General features: G+C 29.9%; 3 protein-coding genes across 5 annotated transcripts in view; all 3 read left to right on the top strand.

Annotated features, from left to right (window-relative positions):
• The window catches only part of unc-13-4A (BAI1 associated protein 3), an 82,789-nt gene extending 77,971 nt beyond the window's left edge, over positions 1-4,818 (top strand). For all 3 annotated transcript variants that reach the window (XM_070642768.1, XM_070642766.1, XM_070642767.1), the window contains 3 exons: positions 91-684; positions 3,008-3,254; positions 3,813-4,818. In XM_070642768.1, coding sequence (XP_070498869.1) covers positions 91-684; positions 3,008-3,254; positions 3,813-3,904 — 933 coding nt within the window. In that variant the 3' untranslated portion in view covers positions 3,905-4,818. The remainder of the gene's footprint in view (positions 1-90; positions 685-3,007; positions 3,255-3,812) is intronic.
• A 14,211-nt stretch (positions 4,819-19,029) lies between these two features.
• On the top strand, positions 19,030-20,039 carry LOC139092248 (uncharacterized). The gene is made up of 2 exons (XM_070642580.1): positions 19,030-19,164; positions 19,217-20,039. The coding sequence occupies exons 1-2, from the start codon at positions 19,053-19,055 to the stop codon at positions 19,957-19,959; spliced, it is 855 nt and encodes a 284-aa protein (XP_070498681.1). The 5' UTR covers positions 19,030-19,052; the 3' UTR covers positions 19,960-20,039.
• A 550-nt stretch (positions 20,040-20,589) lies between these two features.
• LOC139092260 (uncharacterized) lies at positions 20,590-21,632 on the top strand. The gene is made up of 3 exons (XM_070642596.1): positions 20,590-20,670; positions 20,822-21,139; positions 21,201-21,632. The coding sequence occupies exons 1-3, from the start codon at positions 20,601-20,603 to the stop codon at positions 21,422-21,424; spliced, it is 612 nt and encodes a 203-aa protein (XP_070498697.1). The 5' UTR covers positions 20,590-20,600; the 3' UTR covers positions 21,425-21,632.

Here is a 21,632-nt window from a genome sequence, read left to right as displayed (position 1 = left end):
ATGTCCTGCTGTCAACTAAAGTAATAGACTTAGTGATTTCATATCATTAATGCTTCCAAAAAAAAAAAATTAACATAATTTTTCACTTAGGCTTGGTCACCCGACTCCCTGCCAGCAGCTCAAGCAATCATACCATTATTAGAATATCTCGATCTTCATCTATCCGCTCTTAATAGTGCCCTACTTACAAAGAATTTTCATCGTGCATTAAATATAATTTGGCTTTTAGTATTAAATGAGCTCGCAACACAAATGGATTCAGCGGGTGGAGAGAAACCAGCAAATTTTCACGATCGCTTATATGAAGCATTACAAATGCTTGTCGATTTCATTCATGCCGAGGGATTGGGATTAACGCATGATATAATAAAAAATGATGATTATTGGCGTGTTGAACAGCGACTTCAATATCATAAGAGTAATACGGAACAATTAATTGATATATTTTATATGCAACGACTTCAAGAGCAAATACGATTGCAAAACTCAAATGAACCGGCACAATTTGGTATGTTATCAGTTCGTGCCTACTTAAATCATGATTCATTGTGCGTTGAAGTATTACGTGCACAAAATGTTATACCATTAGATCCAAATGGCTTTAGTGATCCCTTCGTAATCATTGAACTATTACCGCGACGTTTGTTCCCTCATTGTACGGAACAACAAACCCATGTTCATAAGGTATGTACAGCGTGTCAATGTCAAAAAAATGGAGAGTGAGATAAAAATATGGACTGGATTTTACATGGGAATTAAATGAAATGGAATGGAATTTTCTTTCATTTTTTTTGTGCTTGTTGGCACTGCTGTGTGTTTGTTATATGTTTAGGAACAAGAACAATAGAATTAAAAACATGACACTTGGGAAAAATATTCTCATTTTTTTTTCGTTGTTGTTTTCCTGCTTTTTATTATTCTACTGATTGTGGAATTAAAGTCAGGAAAAGGAAAACAATGTGGAATATTTTCTAGTGTTTGTGTGAACATTTCATTTTTTTTCTTCTGCTCTAAACTATTGCATTTTAAACTCAATGAAGTGTCATGAATGGGTATGAAGTTTGAAATTACTTTGTCGTAGAGAGTTGTGGACAAAGTTTTTTTTATTTTAAAGACTTTTGCTGTTAGTTTGGATGGTGCTATGGACTGAATTGCGTTGAGTTTAAAGGAATTTCAAACGATTTTAATCAAAATTCGGCTCAAAAATTGACCAGTCAGAAATCCGGCAGAATTCATTTAAAAATTTAGTCACAATTCGGCTCAAAAATTGACAGTTTGATAAAGTCGAGCCAAAAATTCGGCTCAAAAGGTGACGGTATGGTCACGTACAATCGAAAATCCAACCGAATTCAGTCGAGAATTCATCTGAAAATTTAGCCAAAAATCCGCCAGAATTCAGTCTAGCATTCTTTAAAAAATTTAGTCAAAATTCGGCTCAAAAATTGACAGTTTTCAAGAGCTCAGTCAAAACTCCGGCAAATTTCAGTCTAGAATTCGTTTGAAAATTTAATCGAAATTCGGTTTAAAAACTGACTGTTTGGTGAAATTCAGTCAAAAATCTGGCAGAAATCAGTCGAAAATTCGTCAGAAAATTTAGTCAAAATTTGACTAAAAAACTGACAGTTTTTAAGAGTTCGGTCAAAAATCTGGCAGAATTCAATCGAGAATTCATTTGAAAATTTAGTCGAAATTCGGCTTAAAAACTGACAGTTTGATAAAATTGAGCAGAAAAAACTTGGTGACTTACAATCGAAAATCCAACAGAATTTAGTCGTGAATTCATTTGAAAATTTAGCCAAACTTCGGTTCAAAAAATGACAGTTTGATAAAGTTGAACCAAAAATTCGGCTCAAAAATTGACAGTTTGGTAAAGTTCAGTCAAAAGTCTTTCAGAAATCAGTCAGAATTCATTTGAAAATTTAATCAAAATTCGGCTCAAAAACTGACAGTTTGGTCACGTACAATCGAAAATCCGACAGAATTCAGTCGAGTTTGATAAAATTCATCCAAAAATTCGGCTCAAAAACTGACAGTTAGGTGACATAAAATTGGAAATCCGGCAAAATTCAGTCTAGAACTCATTTGAAAATTTAATCAAAATTCGGCTCAAATACTGACAGTTTGACTAAGTTGAGCCAAAAATTCGACTAAAAAATAGACAGTTTGGCAAAGTTCAGCGAAAAATCCAAAATATCTTTAGTAGAGTGAACTAGGGTTGGGCAAATATACGTATATATACGTATATATACGTATAAGAACAAAAAAATATACGTATATATACGTATATGTATACGTATACAGATTTTTCAAATCCGAAAAAATACGTTATTTATTTTGTTAAAAATGATCTTAAATGCTCAAATTAGAAGTCAAAAGTGGTTATTACATTGGTTTCTCACATCCAGTAGCATTTAAACGTCCTTAAATTATGATTAAGGGTAAAAATTAATTAATTTTGTAAAAAAATAATTTTTTTCTGTTTACAAATTTTTGTTGAAAGTTTGAATTTTTTCGACCGTTACAAAAATTTTACTTTTTGACAATTTTAAGCTTTCTAATAACATTTTGTATGGAACAGAACATTATAACAGTTTCAATTTCATTGCTGTTCAATTTGTTACTAAAATTATTGTTTTAATTACCAACTTTTATGACTTTTGATATGTAACGGTATACGTATACATATACGTATATATACGTATAAAATATACGTATATTTGTATACGTATATATACGTATACGAATTTGCCCAACCCTAGAGTGAACTCATCACACCTGGATGCCCTACGTCTCTATTAGCAACTCAATTCCATAAAAAATAAAATTAAAAAAATTCCACAACAAAAAAAAAAAATCCTCTACATTGTATGACTCTCAAATTCCATTATAAATTTATTTAAAATAAAATCCACAATAACTCACTGCCTCTCCATTTTTAATTGTTATTACAATTCAACTATAAATCCATTTAAAAATTGTTTTCATTTTATTTTTTAAAAAATACCAGCGCACCCTCAATCCAGTATTCGACGAGTGTTTCGAGTTTGGTACGATAACACAAGAGCTATGTACACAAGAATGTGCAATGATTGGATTTACTGTGATGGATCATGACGTCATAACGGCAAATGATTTTGCAGGTGAGGCATTCTTGTCACTCAACAACATACCTGGAGTGTCGGAATGTGGAAGTATTGAGAATTTTCACGGATTGAAGCAGATTGATTTGGTATTGATGCAGCAAAAAGATAAACGTGAGTATGGAAATGGGATTAATGTATTGAATTTCTACAGTAATTAACGGATACAATGTTGATGAACTTTTGAGAGGAAATTTACATTTTTTTTGTATTGGAATGGGGACGATCAGAAATTAGGTCACATTCAAAATAGGCCACCCTTCACCTCATGCAAGGAGCATACCCAAAAAATTGCTAGGAGGTACGAAATTTGGAAATATTTTTGAAAATAAAAAATACGTTACAAATTTGAAAATAAAAAATACGATAAAAATTTGAAAATAAAAAATACGTTACAAAATAAATTTTCAGATGGTCCCTGACTCCCTTTTATCAGCAAATTTAAAAAAAGGCAATTGCAATTCCGATGCAATTCGTTAATTCAATTATCCACAAAATCAATTTCTTAAAATTGAAGCATATTCAGCACAAATAAATCCAAATTCTATCAGAAATCGACTATTTACATCGTTCATCAACCTCCAATCTATCTACAAAATTCAATATAACATTCAAATAAATCCAATCGAATTTAATTAACGAAAAAATAAAATTCATTTCTCATCCCAACAGACCATCCAATCTTCCAAATACTAGAAACACGTACGACAGATAAACCAGCACTCGATTTTGTCCGCAAGCAAAAAGCACGAGTGACGTGTTAAATGAGTTAAAGTGTTCTACATACTCATACAAACTTGAAATTATTTTAAAAAAATGATTAAATCTCTTCCATGTGCTCTCCGTATGGAACTCTAGCAGGTGAAGAGCGAGCACAGAAGAGCTGATCATGCTGAGATCATGGTTAAGTAGGTCATTAAAGTCAGTGAAGGTGCTGCGACCAGAGTTGCAAAACAGGAACCTGTCATAGACAAAACCGCACAATTTCTTGATAATTTGTATGGTTTTGTAAGAAACAAAGGCAAAAACCGTACAATTTCTTGATTTTTTTACAAAACCATACAAATTACCAAGAAATTGTAAGGTTCTTAGCTGTGACACTTGTATTCTTCCAAAAATTATTTCAAATGCCATGAACCGTATACATTGTAAGGTTTTGGTCGAGGCATGCCACCAGGATGTGCCTAGGTACACCACTGATCTAAGTACATCAACCTCTTAAGAGCATGCTCTTTGCCTGTTAGATAAAGTTAATAATATTTAAGTATAAGTGCAACTAGAAGTGGAACAAATTAATGAGAATTATGCATAATCATGATGAAGTATAAAATATAATAATTTTTAATTAAATGGGCTTTAATCAACACTTAAGATATATAAACAAAAAAAAAATCTGTATTAAGATCAGTATATATACATACACACCCCCCACATATGATTATACATAAATGTTGATTAAATTAAACTTTTTAAAATAAGAATGACAAGTCAGATAATAATTACAATAACTTACAAGATTCTATTTACTTAAAAATGACTTTAACTGCGAATTAACGAAATCAATTAAAAGAAAAAAATAGAATAGAGGATGTTTTTATTGGAAATATTGAGCTGTCGAACTGTCAATCGAAAAAAAAAAATATAAAATAAATAACTTTATACTTGTACATCTAAAATCTAAAGACTAACTTAATGCATCATCGATTCTATTTGCAATCAATATATTAAAAAAAAAATATGAGGAATTATAGCTCTAAACTGTTGTCTTTTTTACTACATAGCTTAATGGTGTATTTTAAATAAATGAGAAAATCAAATCTCCAGGAATAACCTCATGAACTTGAAGTTGATAACTGATAGATAATTTTTTGGGAATTTATTGAATGTAATAGAGAGCTTGTTATTTTATATTCACATGACAAAAGAAACTATTCATGTCATTTACTCAGAGTTGCCAAGCTGGCACTTGTCATAGGGAAAACCGTATAATTCCTTGTTAAGTTGCATGGTTTTGTGAGAAAATACAGGCAAAAACCGTACAATTTCTTGATAATTTGCATAGTTTTGAGAGAAAACATAGACCAAAACCGTACAATTTCTTGATAATTTGCATAGTTTTGGGAGAAGACATAGACCAAAACCGTACAATTTCCCGATAATTTGCATAGTTTTGAGAGAAAACATAGACCAAAACCGTACAATTTCCAGATAATTTGCATGGTTTTGTAAGAAAACAGGAGCCTGTCACAGTCAAAAACCGTACAATTTCTAGATACACATTATTAAGAAATTGTAAGGTTTTTGCCTATGGTAGATGCTTATCTTGCAACTCTGCTTTTTCTATCAAAAAATAAACTGTCCAAAACTTTTAAATTATTTTTTTTGGTTAGATAAAGTTTTTGTAAGTCAGTTCTTGAATTTTGAATCTTTTGAGTAGATCAGAATGTTATTTGTTTGTTTATTAGATGAAGTTTTGATGAAAACATTGAAAGTAAATTAGAGTGTGAATGTAAACATGGAATTATTCTTAGCAACTATGTTGTGCTGTTCGTATAAATCAAATAATAATTTTGAAAGGATTTTAAGCTGTAGATTAGTGATGGGCAACCTGTGTGCTGCCAAAAGATGTTGGATATGTTATGTGTGGTTTCGGTCGATGCTTACGACCAAGGTGTGAGCTATAAATATAGTGTTGCCCATCTCTGCTCTAAATCAAACTTCATTGAGTCTTATTTTTATTATCAAGAACTGACTTTACTCAACTATTTAAAATATATAGATACACTCATACATTTATATTATCATTTTCAACGGTCAAAATATTTGAATTTTTTTGTAAACACTAACACAATTAAAGAAAATTGTTAAAATTTAATTTGCAAAATTTTCAACTTTCCTTTGAATTTTGTTCGTACAGAAGCATTGTAAATGCTTTTAGAAGCATTGCAAATGCTATTGTTACAATTATAATTATTTCCAAATGAGTATAATTAAGGATTTAAGTAAAAATGATGTTTATTGTTTGAAGATTGAAAAAAGACTAAAATATTTACATGAAGGGGAAAACAACTGTAATAGGGGAATATCAACTAATTTAAGTTTGAAATATAATTTGAATATTAAACGACAGTTGACATATTATACGATAATTTAGCTAGTTAAAGCTAAACAATAATGCATCTTTTGGTATTTTTATTGTTTACAAAATGCTGTACTGTCGAGTATGATCAATGAAACTCTGTGTATGAGAATATCTATATATTTTGTCAACATTCCTTAACAGGCTATACTCACTTAGTATCGTGATACGTATTATGGTGCTATATGAGTATGGTCATTGTCTGTTAAGGATTATTAATCAAAACATTTTCAAATCACTTACAAATTTTTATAATACATCCAATCAGTTCACGAAAAAAAAAGTCATTTATTTTTCTATCAATAAACACGAATCATAATCTAATAATCAAATATACACAAAACGGATATGATAAAAAGAAGTTTATATTGATGTTTTATACTTAAGAATAATCTACTCTGAACAAAAAAAAAACACAAACTATGCTTTAATATTTATTTTTTGATAATGTAAATAGGAAAATTGAAAATTTCCAACTTTATTGTACCTAATGTTAAGTAAAATATAGAACGCATAATTTTCAAACTGTGTTCTAGTGACGATCTTTTTACTATCAATTAATTGTTTTTTTTATTCTTTTCTGTAAACCTAATATTGTAGAATTTCTAACCTTAAGCCTTAACCTAAAGCTTTTCTAAATTAAGTCCTTACGCATAACAATTTGAGATTTAATTATAGAATAAAATTTTTGACCAATCTGAAATTTTAAAAGTCTAAATCTATCTCTATCAATATTAATTAGTCAATTTTTGATTAATTCAAGTTCTATTCTGAACTTTTTGAGTTCTTATACAACTTTCAACTTGATAAAGGATCAGATAGTTTCGTATAAATTGTGAAAATTTTGATTTTTAGCAAATTTATTTCAAGTTAAAGTTTTAAAATTTCAATTTGAAGAAAAATTGAAGAAATTATGATTTAAGTTTAAAAAAAATTCACAATTTTTACTAACTTTAAATTAAATTCAAATTTTAATATTTAAAAATTATTTTTAAAAAATTGTTAATTTTGAAAAAAGATTTAAATTTTAAAAAACTTGAAAAATCACAATTTTTACAAATTTTAAATTAAATTCAAAATTTAACTTTTAGAAATAATTTTTAAATTTGAAAAAAAAAAATATTTTTGACATATTGTTTGTTAAAATTCTCGAAAAAAAAAATGTGCAAAACAAAATTAAATTAAAAAAATAGGGGAAATTCACGCAAAAATACCTTTAAAATGTGGATAAGAAACTAAATATTCTTAGAATTTCTATTTAAATCTTCTGTATATCGCTATAAATCTAGATTTAACTTTAAAAATTAATTTAATGATACAAAACTTTTGTAAAAGAATAGAAATCAGTAAAAAAACGGTAATCTTATGATATTTACACGTACTTCTTTCATATGAAAGTTTTTAAAAAATTTAATGAATTTGTCTTTTGTTGCTGAATGTGATTTGAAAGTCTGTTATGGATGAATCGATCTAATAACAAGAAACTGTCAATTTTTAGAAAGCTTGAATTCTATAAATAAAATATCAAGCTGTAGATTTAATTTAATTAATTTTACATCCACACTACCCTTAAAAAAAAACAACCTCACTTCTGCCTTAAGGCTACAAAAATGGTATAGATTACCATCAACATTTCTTCCATCCATTCAGATTCTCAAAATACAATCAAGCAACAAAAAAAAAACCTTCATTAAAAGAGGTTATAAAAAAAATTATGAAACAATGGTGATGATGTGTAAGTGTAAATTAAGAAGCATAAAAAATTAATTAAAATGGAATTAAAAAAAAAAGAGGAAAATTGAAATTATTAAGGAAAAAAAATCTGTCTTCTTTCAAATACTGTGATTTAACAATTGAATACATAGATGTTAATTCATTCATCTCCGTAGAATCAAGAATTGAATTTTAACAATTATTTAGAGCTAATCATTAATACTAAAAGATAATCTTATAAGAACATACATACATAACTATAAAAACAATTACATAAGAATAATCAGCATAGCGATTAAAAAGTGAAAGAAAAATAAAACTTGAAAAGTTTTATCGCAAAATTATTGCAATTTTTTGAGTGCAAAATACAGCATATAAATGTGAGTAAAACTTTATTTTCAACAGAATTTTCATCCATATGTGTAATCTAGACGAGCTTACCTACTTCTTGTCTTTTAGATGAATTTTATCAGAAATTTTGAAGTTTTATGATTTTTAACGGTTTTTAGAAATTTGAATTTCATAGAAAATTTGACATTTAGTTTCATGCCCCTTTAATTTGTTTTGATTTTAAAATTCAAAGAGTAAACATCAATAATATCTTAATTTAATTATTAGACAACCATTACAGCAGTTTAACTGAGTCAAATCAAGTTTAACTCAATTAAAGCTTTAGAAATTTATCTCAAATCATCAAAATTTCTGACAAAATTCACTCAAAAAGATGAAAACTTAAACACAAACAATCTTTTTATTTGTATCCTTTATTCTTAATCCATTCTTCATACATACATGCACTTAAAGCTTTCATATAAGTTCTTTTTATTACAAAACGACAAACTCGTTTACCACAATAGTTTATTTTTCATGAGCTTTATCGCATTGTGAGATTAAAAAGTTTTCGCATCGTAATGAGGAAATTAAAAAGAGCTTTTTGAAGAAAGTCATCAACATCTGGTGCTCGTTGAGTGTAAGCTTTGGTTTATATTTGGAATATTATTTACTTTTAAAAGTTAAAAAAGTTATTTTATTATAAATTTACCTAAAAATAACTTCAGCATCATTAATGTTTGACAAAAAAAAAATATTCATTCTTTTATGTGCTGACTATCAGGCTTTCATGCTATAGAATTTCTCTTTTCAAACATATAAGCCTGTGAACAATGAGATTTTAATTTTTAATAGGCTTAAAAGTATCCATCCAAAATAAATTTTACATAAAAGCTAAATATGAAGAATTCAAAAAACATTAAAAATCATCAACTTTTTTTTGTGTGTGGCTTCTTTTTTTTGTCCTCACACTGACGTCTTGTGGGTCATGAAAAACTTTCTCATGAAACTTTTAATAACAAATTTTCGATAATTCTGTCGTTGATGGAAATATGATGAACTTTAAATTTAACATTATTTTCATCTCTGATGTATAGAGAAAGAAGAAGTGATAATAACGAGAGTAGCTTTAAAGGCAATATTTTCATCATCAGAATCCACATAAAAAATAGATTTTCTTTTAAACTTCCTTTGAAGATTGACTGATTTGTGGCTAAAATTCAAATAAAATTCAAATGTTTAAGTTTTTAAATTCAAAATTTTTAAATTTTTTAAAAACAAAATTGAAATTTATTTAATTCAAAATTTAAATTTTTGAAATTCAAAATTTAAGTTTTTGAAATTCAAAATTTAAAATTTAAATTTTTGAAATTCAAAATTTAAAATTTTGAAACTTAAATTCAAATTTTTTAAATTTAAAGATTTTTAATTCAAAAATTTAGATCATTATTCTAGACTCTCAGTAGAGCTTTTAAGAGGCTACCATCTGGTGGCCATACTCATGAACATACTCCTTGTCTATTCGAGCAATCCGTCACTGTCTAACCTCAAATTTAATAACGACGTAATTTTCAATACTTTTTGTCACTCGACAACTTTTCATCATCTCACAAAACTTTTCATCAGCTTCATCATCAAAAGTGAAACAAACTTGTTCAAAAAAAAATTACAAAAGTACTCGTTCTTATCGAGTTACTTCAGCGCATTTTTGTCCCAGCGATCAGTAATTGATTTTTAAGTTAGTTCCCCGTCTATAAAAAAAGATCCAGTAGAATCTATATAACTCCCAGACCGACAAAAACAAGATCCAGTAGGATCCATGTCACTTCCAAATATATAAAACAAGATCCAGTAGGATCCAGGTCACTGTCAGATCCACAAAATAAGATGCAGTAGGATCCAGGTCACTTCCAGATATATAAAACAAGATCCAGTAGGATCCAGGTCACTTCCAGATCCGCAAAACAACATCCAGTAGGATTCAGGTCACTTCCAGACCTAAAACACAAGATCCAGTAGGATCCAGGTCACTTCCAGACCCACAAAACAAGATCCAGTAGGATCCAGGTCACTTCCAGATCCGCAAAACAACATCCAGTAGGATCCAGGTCACTTCCAGACCTAAAACACAAGATCCAGTAAGATCCAGGTCACTTCCAGACCTAAAACACAAAATCCAGTAAGATCCAGGTCACTTCCAGACCTAAAACACAAAATCCAGTAAGATCCAGGTCACTTCCAGACCAAAAACACAAGATCCAGTAAGATCCAGGTCACTTCCAGACCAAAAACACAAGATCCATATAAAACTTCCACAAATTTAAGAACTTAATCATTTAACGGATTTTCATAATTCAAAATCTCATAACGGTAAAAAATTCAAACATTGTTCAGTAAACACTGTAAAAACATCGACAAACATTGAAAAACACTGTAAAACAATGAAAAAACGTGTTGTTGTTTTTGTTGTTGTTGTATATGAAAATGAAAAATTGTTAATTATAGTATTTATGCTTTGATTTGAAACTTTTAAATGACCGAGGCGCCAATAACTTTATGGAACTGATCTTTTAAAACCATTCCGAGCTCTCTACGATGTCTAGTTTTCGAGATCTCGCGTTCCAGCCGACCGACCGACCGACCGACCGACCGACCGACCGACCGACCGACCGACCGAACAAAGTGTCTTATTAAGCTACCTTTTTGAAAAAAATTTCAAAAATGCGCTAAAAATATGAAGTAAAAAAAATCAGTATTCAATTCCTTGTGACCTGCAAAGATTTTTTCATCATTTCCTTTACAACATAATAAAAGTGCAACTAAAAAAACTATTTTTTATCCTCGATATTTTTATAAAGAAAATAAATTGCATTAACTTTTGCAGCACAACTTTTTTTATAAATTCCAATGATGCTTAAAATATTGAATGAAAAAATTCCTTTTTTTTAAAAAAAAAAAAAAAACTTTTGGAAGGAAAATGTGAAGAAAAACTTTTGCTGAAAATTATGGACAAAAAAATAATAAAAATTTTGCACTAAAAAAAGAATAAAAAAAAAAACAAAATTATATAAAAAAAAAATTTCAAATTAATTCTATTTATATTTACAAAAAAAAAACGTGTTTTAATGAAATGAACAATTGTAATAGCCTAATTATACTAAGGAGATGGAGTTATTTTACAAAATATTATTGGGTAATTAATACCTTAATCAGTTTTATTGTAAATTTATATAAAGAATTAGTTAATTAACTGTTTTTTTTTATTTACTTTTTTTTGAACAATTTATAAAGATTTGTCAATTTATAGCTAGAATCAATTCATTTGGAAATTGTTTTAATATTATATCCATAAAATTGCATTCGAAGCCTAATGCATGAATATTTTTCACATACAAAAAACTTCATTCGAATGCAAAAATCTAAAAATAAATTAATGCAATTTCCATTTAAAAAAATTACAAAAGTCCTCGACCTTATCGAGCGACTTCAGCGCGTTTTTGTCCCAACTATCAGTAAATGATGAAATAAACTCAAATTAATTTGATTTTCTCAATAAATTTATGTAATTTAAAACGGTTTTTTAAAATTTGAATTTTCTAACGGCTGTTAAAAATTCAAATTTATTTAAAGCAACGCTTTAAAATATTTTTCTTTTGTTGATGAATTGAAAAATCATTAATTATCGTGTATAGAGATTATTTTGCGCTTCCAGATCAAACGATACCGGAATAACTCGATGGCACAAAGCTAATGCTTCAAACTAGAGCTTTCTATGAAGTCTGGTTGCCGAGATTTCGTGCCTAACCCAGCCAGCCGAACAAAGTGTATCATTAGGCGCCCTTTTATTCAAAAATGCGCTAAAAAAATCTGAAATTTTTCAATTATTTTATGAGTTACATTTTTAAACCTGGAAATAGCATATTGGAATCAATTAAACACATTTGATGTTCAATTTTATTAAAAAATATATGTTTCAAAGTAAGTTTTTTTAATTATTTACCCTCGAGTCCAATTGTTATTGGAAAAAAAATTGATTTAATTTTAAAATATTGAAATCAAAAGCACAATAAAGTATTATCATTAATTAAATTTAGAGCACTGTTGTTGTGATTTTTAATATTATTTTATTATTTATTTCAGGAAAATGCGTTCGAAAGTTTTAGTAAATTTGCTTAGGGGTGTAGCCAGGGGTTATGTGGATAGCTCGAGACATCTATCTTAATCCACAATTTCAATGTTTTTTTACAGTTTTTTATGTCCCAGTATTTAGGGTGGCAGTCCAGACTTTTTGGATGACACTAATGGACCCTCGTATGCCTTAGTTAGAAGGCACGTCCATGAGCTTGTTCAATACATCATCACTACGATGTATAATGATTGATATCAGAAATGAGATTGTATGAATGTTTCAATCTTTCTACTTTTACTTTCAAGTACAATAGATTCTACCACATTCAATGTTTTCTTTGTGTAGACCAGAGTGTTGCCGTCTCAAATTCGAGTTTTTCGACATTAGATTGTCGAAAAGTTCGAACTCAACTTACTTTAAAATAAAAATTTACGTTACGAAGAAAAGTAAAAGTAACGGTCAAAAAAATTTTGAATATATACGATGAAATTTTTATTTTGAAAAAAAAATTAACGGTCATTTTTGAGACAGCCTTACTCTGGTGTAGATATAGAATTTAAGTCTTTGCAGAGTGTGGCTGTCTCAAAAACGACCGTTAATTTTTTTCAAAAAAAGATTTTTTTTTGTCGCTAAAATTCAATTTTTTTTTATCCGTTACTTATACTTTTCTTCGTAACGTAAATTTTTATTTCAAAATAAGTTGGGTACGAAAAGTTCGAATTTTTCGACAATCTAATGTCAAAAAACTCGAATTTGAGACAGCCACAATCTGAGTCTTTGCTATAAATATTTATATCAGTGATTCAGTTTTGTTATTGTTTTAATCGTAAATTAAAGGAAATGAATTTATTAAACTTTCCAATTTCATCCATCGGAAATGAATAAAAAAAATTTGTTATCTAATCGTCATTATCTTTATCATAAAATACTTGTAAATGTGAAATGTGAATCTATAAATATGGTAAGAAATTCAATTACATGACATAAGTTGCATATAAGTGAAAAGACAACAATCAAACTTTTTATTAAGAAATAATTAACAAAAATCATGGATGGACTTAAACATTTAATTCGATTAAAAGCTGGAGGATCAATAAGAGTTAAGGAAATATCCGATTATGAAAACCAAAAAATTGCATTTGATATGAATTCAATTATGAATGAACATCATCTAGCAAGTATATTCGACAAAACTATTAATCTTCTTGAAAATCAAATCAAACCAATTTTTGTTTTTGACCGTGAAATTTTGGAGAATCCAGCAGGTTTGGATGTTAAAAAATTACTAAATCTAATGGGCATGCCATGTGTAGATGCACCATCAAGTGCATTAGCGCAATGTTCCAGTATGATGAGACGTGGTTTAGTTGACTCTGTAGCAACAGATGATATTAAAGCACTTATTTATGGAGCACAAATAGTCATAAATAACATGACGAATAATAGAGAAAAAATCACCGAGTATAATTGTCAATCAGTGCTAAAAGGTTTAGATTATGAAAATCATGAACAATTTATTGACTTGTGTATTTTATTGGGACTCGGTAATTGCAATACTATTCGTGATATTAATAATATAACAGCATATGAATTGATTTCAAACCATCGCTCAATAGAAAATATTCTAGAAAATGTTGAAAATTTCCAAGAAAATGTACCGGATATTTGGGATTATGAAGCTGATCGAAATATGTTTAATAATCCAGTTGTTGATTTAAATGTTGTAAGATTTAAATGGACAAAATCTAATCGTGACAATTTTATTCAATTTTACGTGAACGAAAAGAAAATTACATCAAAAATAAATGTTGTTGATAAGAAGCTTATAAAAATTCAAAAAGCTGTAGATGCAATCAATTTGATCGGAATAAGAAATTTTACAGTTTAAAGGTTCGTGTTCAATCCAAGAACTAATAATTTTTTGTACTTTTTTGCAAGTTTCTAACAGAATGTGCGAGTTTTTCGACATAAGTTTGTCGAAAAATTCAAACTTAACTTATTTTAAAATAAAAATTTACGTTACGAAGAAAAGTTAGAGTAACGGTCAAAAAAATTTGAATTTTAACGGCAATTTTTTTTTTTTTTTTTTTGAAAAAAATTAATGGCCGTTTTTGAGACAGTCACACTCTGGTTTCTAACCTAATTTAACAACTTCTTTGAATATTAAGACTCAAAATAGTCCAAACGAACATCACGTGCGGCAGTTCGATCGAAGCTTATCACCAATGTGTGGCACCTAAAACAAAAGGTTTTATTGAATAATTTTTAAGTTTATTTAGATATCCAATTTTGTGTCTGCTAATTACATTAAAATGTATATTAAAACTAAAGATTTTAATAAACTATATATTATATCCATGATTTTATAAATCTCAATCTTTTTGTTCATGCACACCTTAATCAGTAATTCAATTTTCTATTCCAGCAATCCAATCAGTCAACCCATTCTCTATTCATCTTCAATTCATTGAGCAATAAATCATAAAATTTAAATAAACTCATCGACACATGACTTTACAAATTAATATAATGCTGTATGCTGTTGTACCTTCAATTTCCTTTAAACACAACATCACTGAAAGGATGAAAGGTGAAGATAAGCCTTGAAACAAAGCTCAAAAATCACTCATGTGTAAAATTTGATTTAATATCCATGCGAACTTTCTCTGTTTACATAATATGAGGGTATGACAGCAAAATGAGATTGAAATTACTATACATACACATACATCCGGTACTAAACACCCTCCCGAAAAAAAAAAAATGTAAAGTTTTGATACAGACATATTGTTTCCGCAAATTTTGAATAAATGACGCTGATAACTTCACTTTGATCGGCTAGCTGGCTGGATGAAGCGCGAGATCTAAACAACCCGACATCGTAGAGAACTCCGTTTTTTGCATTAACTTGTTTCTATAAAGTTATTGCGGAACTGATTATTTAAAAGTTTCAAATCAACGCATAAACACTATAATTAACAATTTTTCATATTGGTAAACAAAAACACGTTTTTCTCCAAGTTCTTTCAGTGTTTTTCAATGTTTCAATGTTTTTACAGTGTTTCCTGAACAAAGTTTGAATTTTTTTGTAACCGTTAAAAGATTTGAATTATGAAGATCCGTTAGATGATAAAATTCATAAATTTTTTATATGGTGACTTAGATTTTACTGGATCTTGTTTAAGATGTCACGAAGTGACCTGGATCTAGTTTACATGTCACGAAGTGACCTAGATCTAGTTTTACATGTCAGGAAGTGACCTGGATCTAGTTTTACATATCAGGAAGTGACCAGGAACTAACTAAATCTTGTTTTCTTTATCATTTATTAATCAATTACTGATCGCTGGACAAGAATGCGCTTAAGTCTCAGGATCAATAATACATTGGGGCTTAGACGAAAAAACAGTTCCATTTTCTAAAATCACTCAAAAGTTTAAAAAACGAATTCTGTTAAACAATCTGAGTATCAAAACACAAAAAGGCAACATAAATACAGCCTCTAGTTCTATTCCAGTTCATTAATTAACAAATTAAGCTATTAATTTTAATTTTTTTCGAATTTTTGTGAATATTTTTGTTGTTGTAAACTCCGAAAAATTTGTATGGAAAAATTCAAAATTTTCTTAACGTTTTTACAAAAAATATTAATTTAACTACTTTAAACAGGTTTTAGGCTAACTTTTGATACTTCACAACGTAGAGCACTGAAAAATGAACTAGTACGACTAATTTTTGTTCCTTAGAACTCATTATTCATAAAATTAGAAGCATTTTTGTCGAAAAATTCGGATTAAGTAACAAATTTTCAGTGTCAGAAATCGAGTTTTTTTTGAAATTTTGGCTTAATTATAATGTTTTGTTAAACATATTATACGTTAAAATGTTCGTTTTCAAAAACCATACAGGATAAGCTATTTAAATATTACCATAAATATCCAGGAAAAGAGAAAAAAGCGAATTACTTCACATTTCTGACACTGAATTTTCGAACGACTAAGCCCATTGACTTTTACCATTCTCTTTTTCATGCTCCAGATGTGTGTATGTGTCATAAAATTTTTGCAAACTATAAATGACACATTTGTGTCTATGCATACATACGCTTCAAAATATAAATCTATTTTAAATTCTCTCACGATCTGCGACCCTTTTTCATTTACATTATAGTTAAGCACAGTGTTGGACAACCTTTTATTTATAACGGTACACATTGGTGGCAAGGCTCGACCAGAACCGTACACGACATATGGTTGATAGGATGGTTAAGCAGAATTTTATCAATTATGAAAACTGTTTGGATTCATTCTGTATGGATTGACTGAACGGACATACTAAATTAGCAACGATAATACCTTAAAATCCTCTCTATCTGATTACATACATGAACTCCAACCAGTAAAAACACCTCCGTCAATCTCAAACCCAATTATAATGAATTTTATGGCTAGCTTTAAAAGCATCACTCCGTACCTCATTTGTATATCCATTTACATTTACTGGTATTGTGAGTTAAACAAATTATGAAATTAATCTCATGAGCAAAATAAATGGAAATTGTGTTGGAAGGAATAAATTTTGTTATGTCTGAAAAAATTGTTGCAAAATTATTAATTTTTTTTTCCTTGTCCACGTCCCACAGGAAAGTTTGCAACAATGGATAAATTTGCCAATTATAGGATATTTAATGTAATTACTTCAATATACCCGAGTGGCATACCTCAATTCCCGGAAGGTATTTTTAACATAGATAAGGCTGATTTGACTCAGACTTATTACGTCATGGGTTTCTTGGGATTACTACCCACAAGGTGGCCAAATGGACAGTATAGTTAGAAACATGCAGTAGCTATATGGATTGATAACTTTATTTCATACTGGATACTCAATACTCGAGTTAAAAATTGAGTCAAGTTGCCATTGTGCCGGTATGGCAACATTGGAGTCGGTATGACATATCCAACGTATGGAAACGTTGGAGACGTAGCAGTTTCCTAGCAAACGCTTAGTGCTGTTCGGGCCAACTTTGTGTGTCTTCCATTAATTGCGAAATGGAGCCTTGTGTTGCCTGGAATAGTCGCCCAATCGTAACCCTAACAGGTAAAGAGCATGCTTTTATAAGAGCATGCAGAAAGACCACTACGGTACCTAGAAGTAGACTTTGATCTCCGAGTGGTTTCAACTCCAACCCAAGTGGTGATCCAAGTGGCTTCACGATGTCGCTCGGGCTATTCAATTACACTCAAATTATGTTAATAAGCCACTTAACTTCTAGAATTAACTCAGAGGACATCCAATAAAAATTAAATATAAGCTTTGATCCACAAAAATTTAAATGGAAATGACCTTTACAAATGAAATTGTTTTTGTCACTTTGCATCTATAAATTAAATGTCAAAAGTTCAATTTGCCATAAGCAATTCCAACACAAGCATTAGCTTCATTTCTTAAACATCTATAGCAATGACACTTACACGATTTTCTATTTTAAGATATCATCCTTCAGGCTGTAACGATTCATTGAAAACTTTAGCATTGACTTGTTGTACTGTGGCAACTTTTGGCATTTACATCGGAAATGAAGTACGAAATTCTATTGTAAAGGTTTTGTTTTTACAGTAACACGAAGAAATTATTTTAGACAGCATAGACAGCTTTTAAATTGATATTTGACAAAGCTTAAATGAATGAACTTTGGTCTACTATGATCATTTATGAATGATGTCTATTGACTAGTCATGGCATTTGTGACCCTTCTTTCTTCCATCTAGTCAACCCCTATTGAGTCCTTTTTCGGAATTGGTTCCTCATTTTTCGAAATCGGGGAAATTAACTTCGAAAAACTTATTTTACATGAAAAACAAAAAATTGTAATTTTTTCATCAGGAAAGCCTGTTTTAGATACAAAATTGCTTTTAATCAATAAAATAACAGATAGAAAACCTTTTAATCGATGTAAATCATTCCTAAATATGATTTATAAGTGAACTTTTTGGATTTTCGAATATAAATATTTTGTAAACAAACAAAAAAATGATCTCATAGCTAGTTTCCCCTTAAAAAAAATTGAATTTTTAATCGAAGCAAACCGATTTTATTTTCCTATTGTCTTTAATTAAATTCAACCTTAATCTCGAATAAACCGGCAAATAGAATACTTTCATCGAACACCAGTACGGTACCTAAAAGCGTGTCTCGTGATGCTAGATTTTTGCCTAAAAACCCAAGCAAAATTAATAATTGATTCCAAAAAATGAGATTGTGTTGACCGCTTAACCCGCTGAATACATAGGTGCCATCAGGGTGCCTCCACGCCATAGCTTTATTGCGGCTCTTAGTGACCACATTATTCTGATTTCTTTACTACTAGACATCATACAATAATGACCCCAAGCGATCATATTCAGCTATTAATCACAAAAAAAAATGTAATTCCACTGTCATTTGAATGTCAGGTTTTGTGTACTACCAATTTTACATTGAGCACACAAAAAAACTATAACTATACAGCTTGCTTCCGTTCATGTTCAATTTACTTCTATAAATTGATCAATTTTAGAGTCGCAATATCCAATTGTCATTGAAATAAGGATTAATCAAGATGAAAATATACATTTTGATTGGAGCGTTATTAATAGGAAGTGCCTTAGCACAGAATTCTTCAGCACCAACAAATAAACCAAAGCCAACAAAACCACCAAAATCTGGTCCAGGTAATATGTCCTTAATATTTTAATATTTCCTACAATAATTCATACTTTACAGTCATAACATGCTCAAATGTAACTCGTTATGAACCACGTGCATGCTGTCCATCATACCCAAGTTTTAACGGTAAAGAATTGACAAAGTGTACAGCTCAATGTAACAAGCAGAACAACAGTGACGTATGCTGTATTGCAAACTGTACTATGAATGTGATCAAAGCTATTAATGCTGATGGATCATTCAATAAAACAGCACTTGCTGGATTTTTCGTTAAAAATTCCCATTCAAAGAATAAGACAGTCTATTCCAACTTGGTAGTTGGAGTCGTACAGAATTGCACTGCTGCACCTTCAAATGGATCATGTCCAGCAGCTGATGTTTCATATTGCATCTATAGACAGCTATTCTTCCAATGTCCAGATCTTAAAAATAATACACTCTGTAAATCCGTATATAGTGCTGCTCAAAACTGCTCAGGATATCCATTTATTGGACATAAAGATAATCCAAAGAGTGATAAGAAGAATGATGAGAAGAAGTCAAATGATAAAGGAGCTGACAAGAAGCAGCAGAACAAAAACCAAGTTAACGCTAAAAACAATACAACTACAGGTCCAACAACAACAAAAGGAATCGCTTTAGCATCAGAACAGGCAAAGAAAGTTCAAAAAGCAAAAGAGATGAAATTTCCTCAAACAACCCAAAATCCAACAACAACAAAGAGTGGTCAAAATACAACACACAAGAGTGAATCTAAAGATGGAGCTTTAGGATCAAAAGGACCTGGATTTGCTCCATAAATTGTCTGCAAATTTTTGAAAATGATCAAAATTTAAAGCCTTGATTGAATAGAATAAAAATTTTAATTTTCTATGTCTAACTATGAATGTTTTATTTAATTTACCCAAAAACAGGATATCACTTAATAATCGTGGTAGTGTGTCATCAGGGGATCTTCGTGTCTTGCTGTTAGTATAACGTATCTCAATTTTTTGTCGTGATGACGGTTTTCGATTGTCCAATGGACGTTTTTACTTGTTTCCAACTCTGTACAGTTGCATAATCCAGGGTATACCAATGGAATGTGACTAGAACCAGCGAAAAATGCACCCGAATCGTACTAGATTTTCCCTGGGATCGAACCCGGGTCGTTTGAACGGTAGTCCGTCACTCTAACCACTACGCCACTGCTGCTTTTCCGCTGCCTTAGTTGACCTCAATATTACGAGGTCTTTAGAAACGTGGAATGACAAAATACATGCAATCTATCAGAGGCCATGTGTCATGTTAATATTAATCCACAAAAAATTGTTTTCATCCACTTAAATTCAAAACATTGAGTCATTTGTCCTTGCTTGAAAAGTTTGTCATCATTTCAATTTTCAAATAAAAGCCTGCAAATTTTACTGAATTTAAGTCAGTTCCGAAAAAGCTCTTCAAAATGAAAGTTCTTTTAGTATCAATTGTGATAATTTTGGTTGTCGGCGTTTATTCAAAGGAATCGAACGAAGGTAAGCCATTTACTTGGAAGTGACAACAAAAAACCGTACAATTTCTGATAATTTGTATGGTTTTGTAAGAAAACTAGAATTTGTACGGTTTTTGCCTGTCACAGGCAACTCCGATTAAAAAAATCCTAATAAAAAAATTATTATCGACTAGATAAATTAATGAAGTTACCAGGATGTGAAAAAATTAACGATTTTATTGGAATTCCATTAACAAAATGCTGTGAATCACTTCCACTAATTGTTGAAAAGGAATTCTACAAAGACTGCATTGAATCATGTAAATCTAAGGATGATTTTGTTGCCAAACGATGCTGCGTAACCGATTGTGTACTTAAGGCTGCCAAGCTTGTAAATGAAACTGGATATTTTGACTTTGAAGCATCAAAAACAGCATTAAATGAGAAAGTTTCAAATGACGAGAAATGGGTTGAAGTAATTAAGGAATCTGTTGAGACATGCAAAGCTGAAGGTTGGTTGTGACTCAAACACTTTTTTTTAGGAATATCCATAAATTTTTTTGGAATTTTCAGCACCAAAACAACTAGAAGAATGGAAAAAGAAGGGTAAATTGTGTGACACAGGCATCAATATGGTTTCAAGTCACTGCATTTATCGTCAACTTTTCTTCAAATGTCCAACTAAAACAGCATCAAAGGAATGCACAGATCTTGAAGAATTTGGCAAAAAATGTCCAATTTTTCCAGTTCCGGGAAGACATCAAAAGAAGGAAGATGATGCTGCAAAAGAGGAATAATAACTGAAAAGTTCTAAATATTAAGTTGGTGATGGGATGATCTTATACTTAACAGTTTTTAATCTATAGTTTTAATAAAGTGTGCCTTAATAGTGTAGTGATTCTACACTTTTAATTGACTTATGGATGTGGATGTTGTGCCCCAAAATATTTATGGAGACCAAGTTGCGATGTTCTTAATAAAATCACAGAATTTCAATTTATTCAA

The sequence above is a fragment of the Chironomus tepperi genome, unplaced genomic scaffold (assembly GCF_022539635.2).
Source record: "Chironomus tepperi strain 1889 unplaced genomic scaffold, CSIRO-AGI_Ctep_v1 contig_298, whole genome shotgun sequence".
Classification (NCBI taxonomy): Eukaryota; Metazoa; Arthropoda; class Insecta; order Diptera; family Chironomidae; genus Chironomus; species Chironomus tepperi.
The sequence above is the reverse complement of the archived record's forward strand: the minus strand, read 5'-3'. Positions and strand labels throughout refer to the sequence as shown.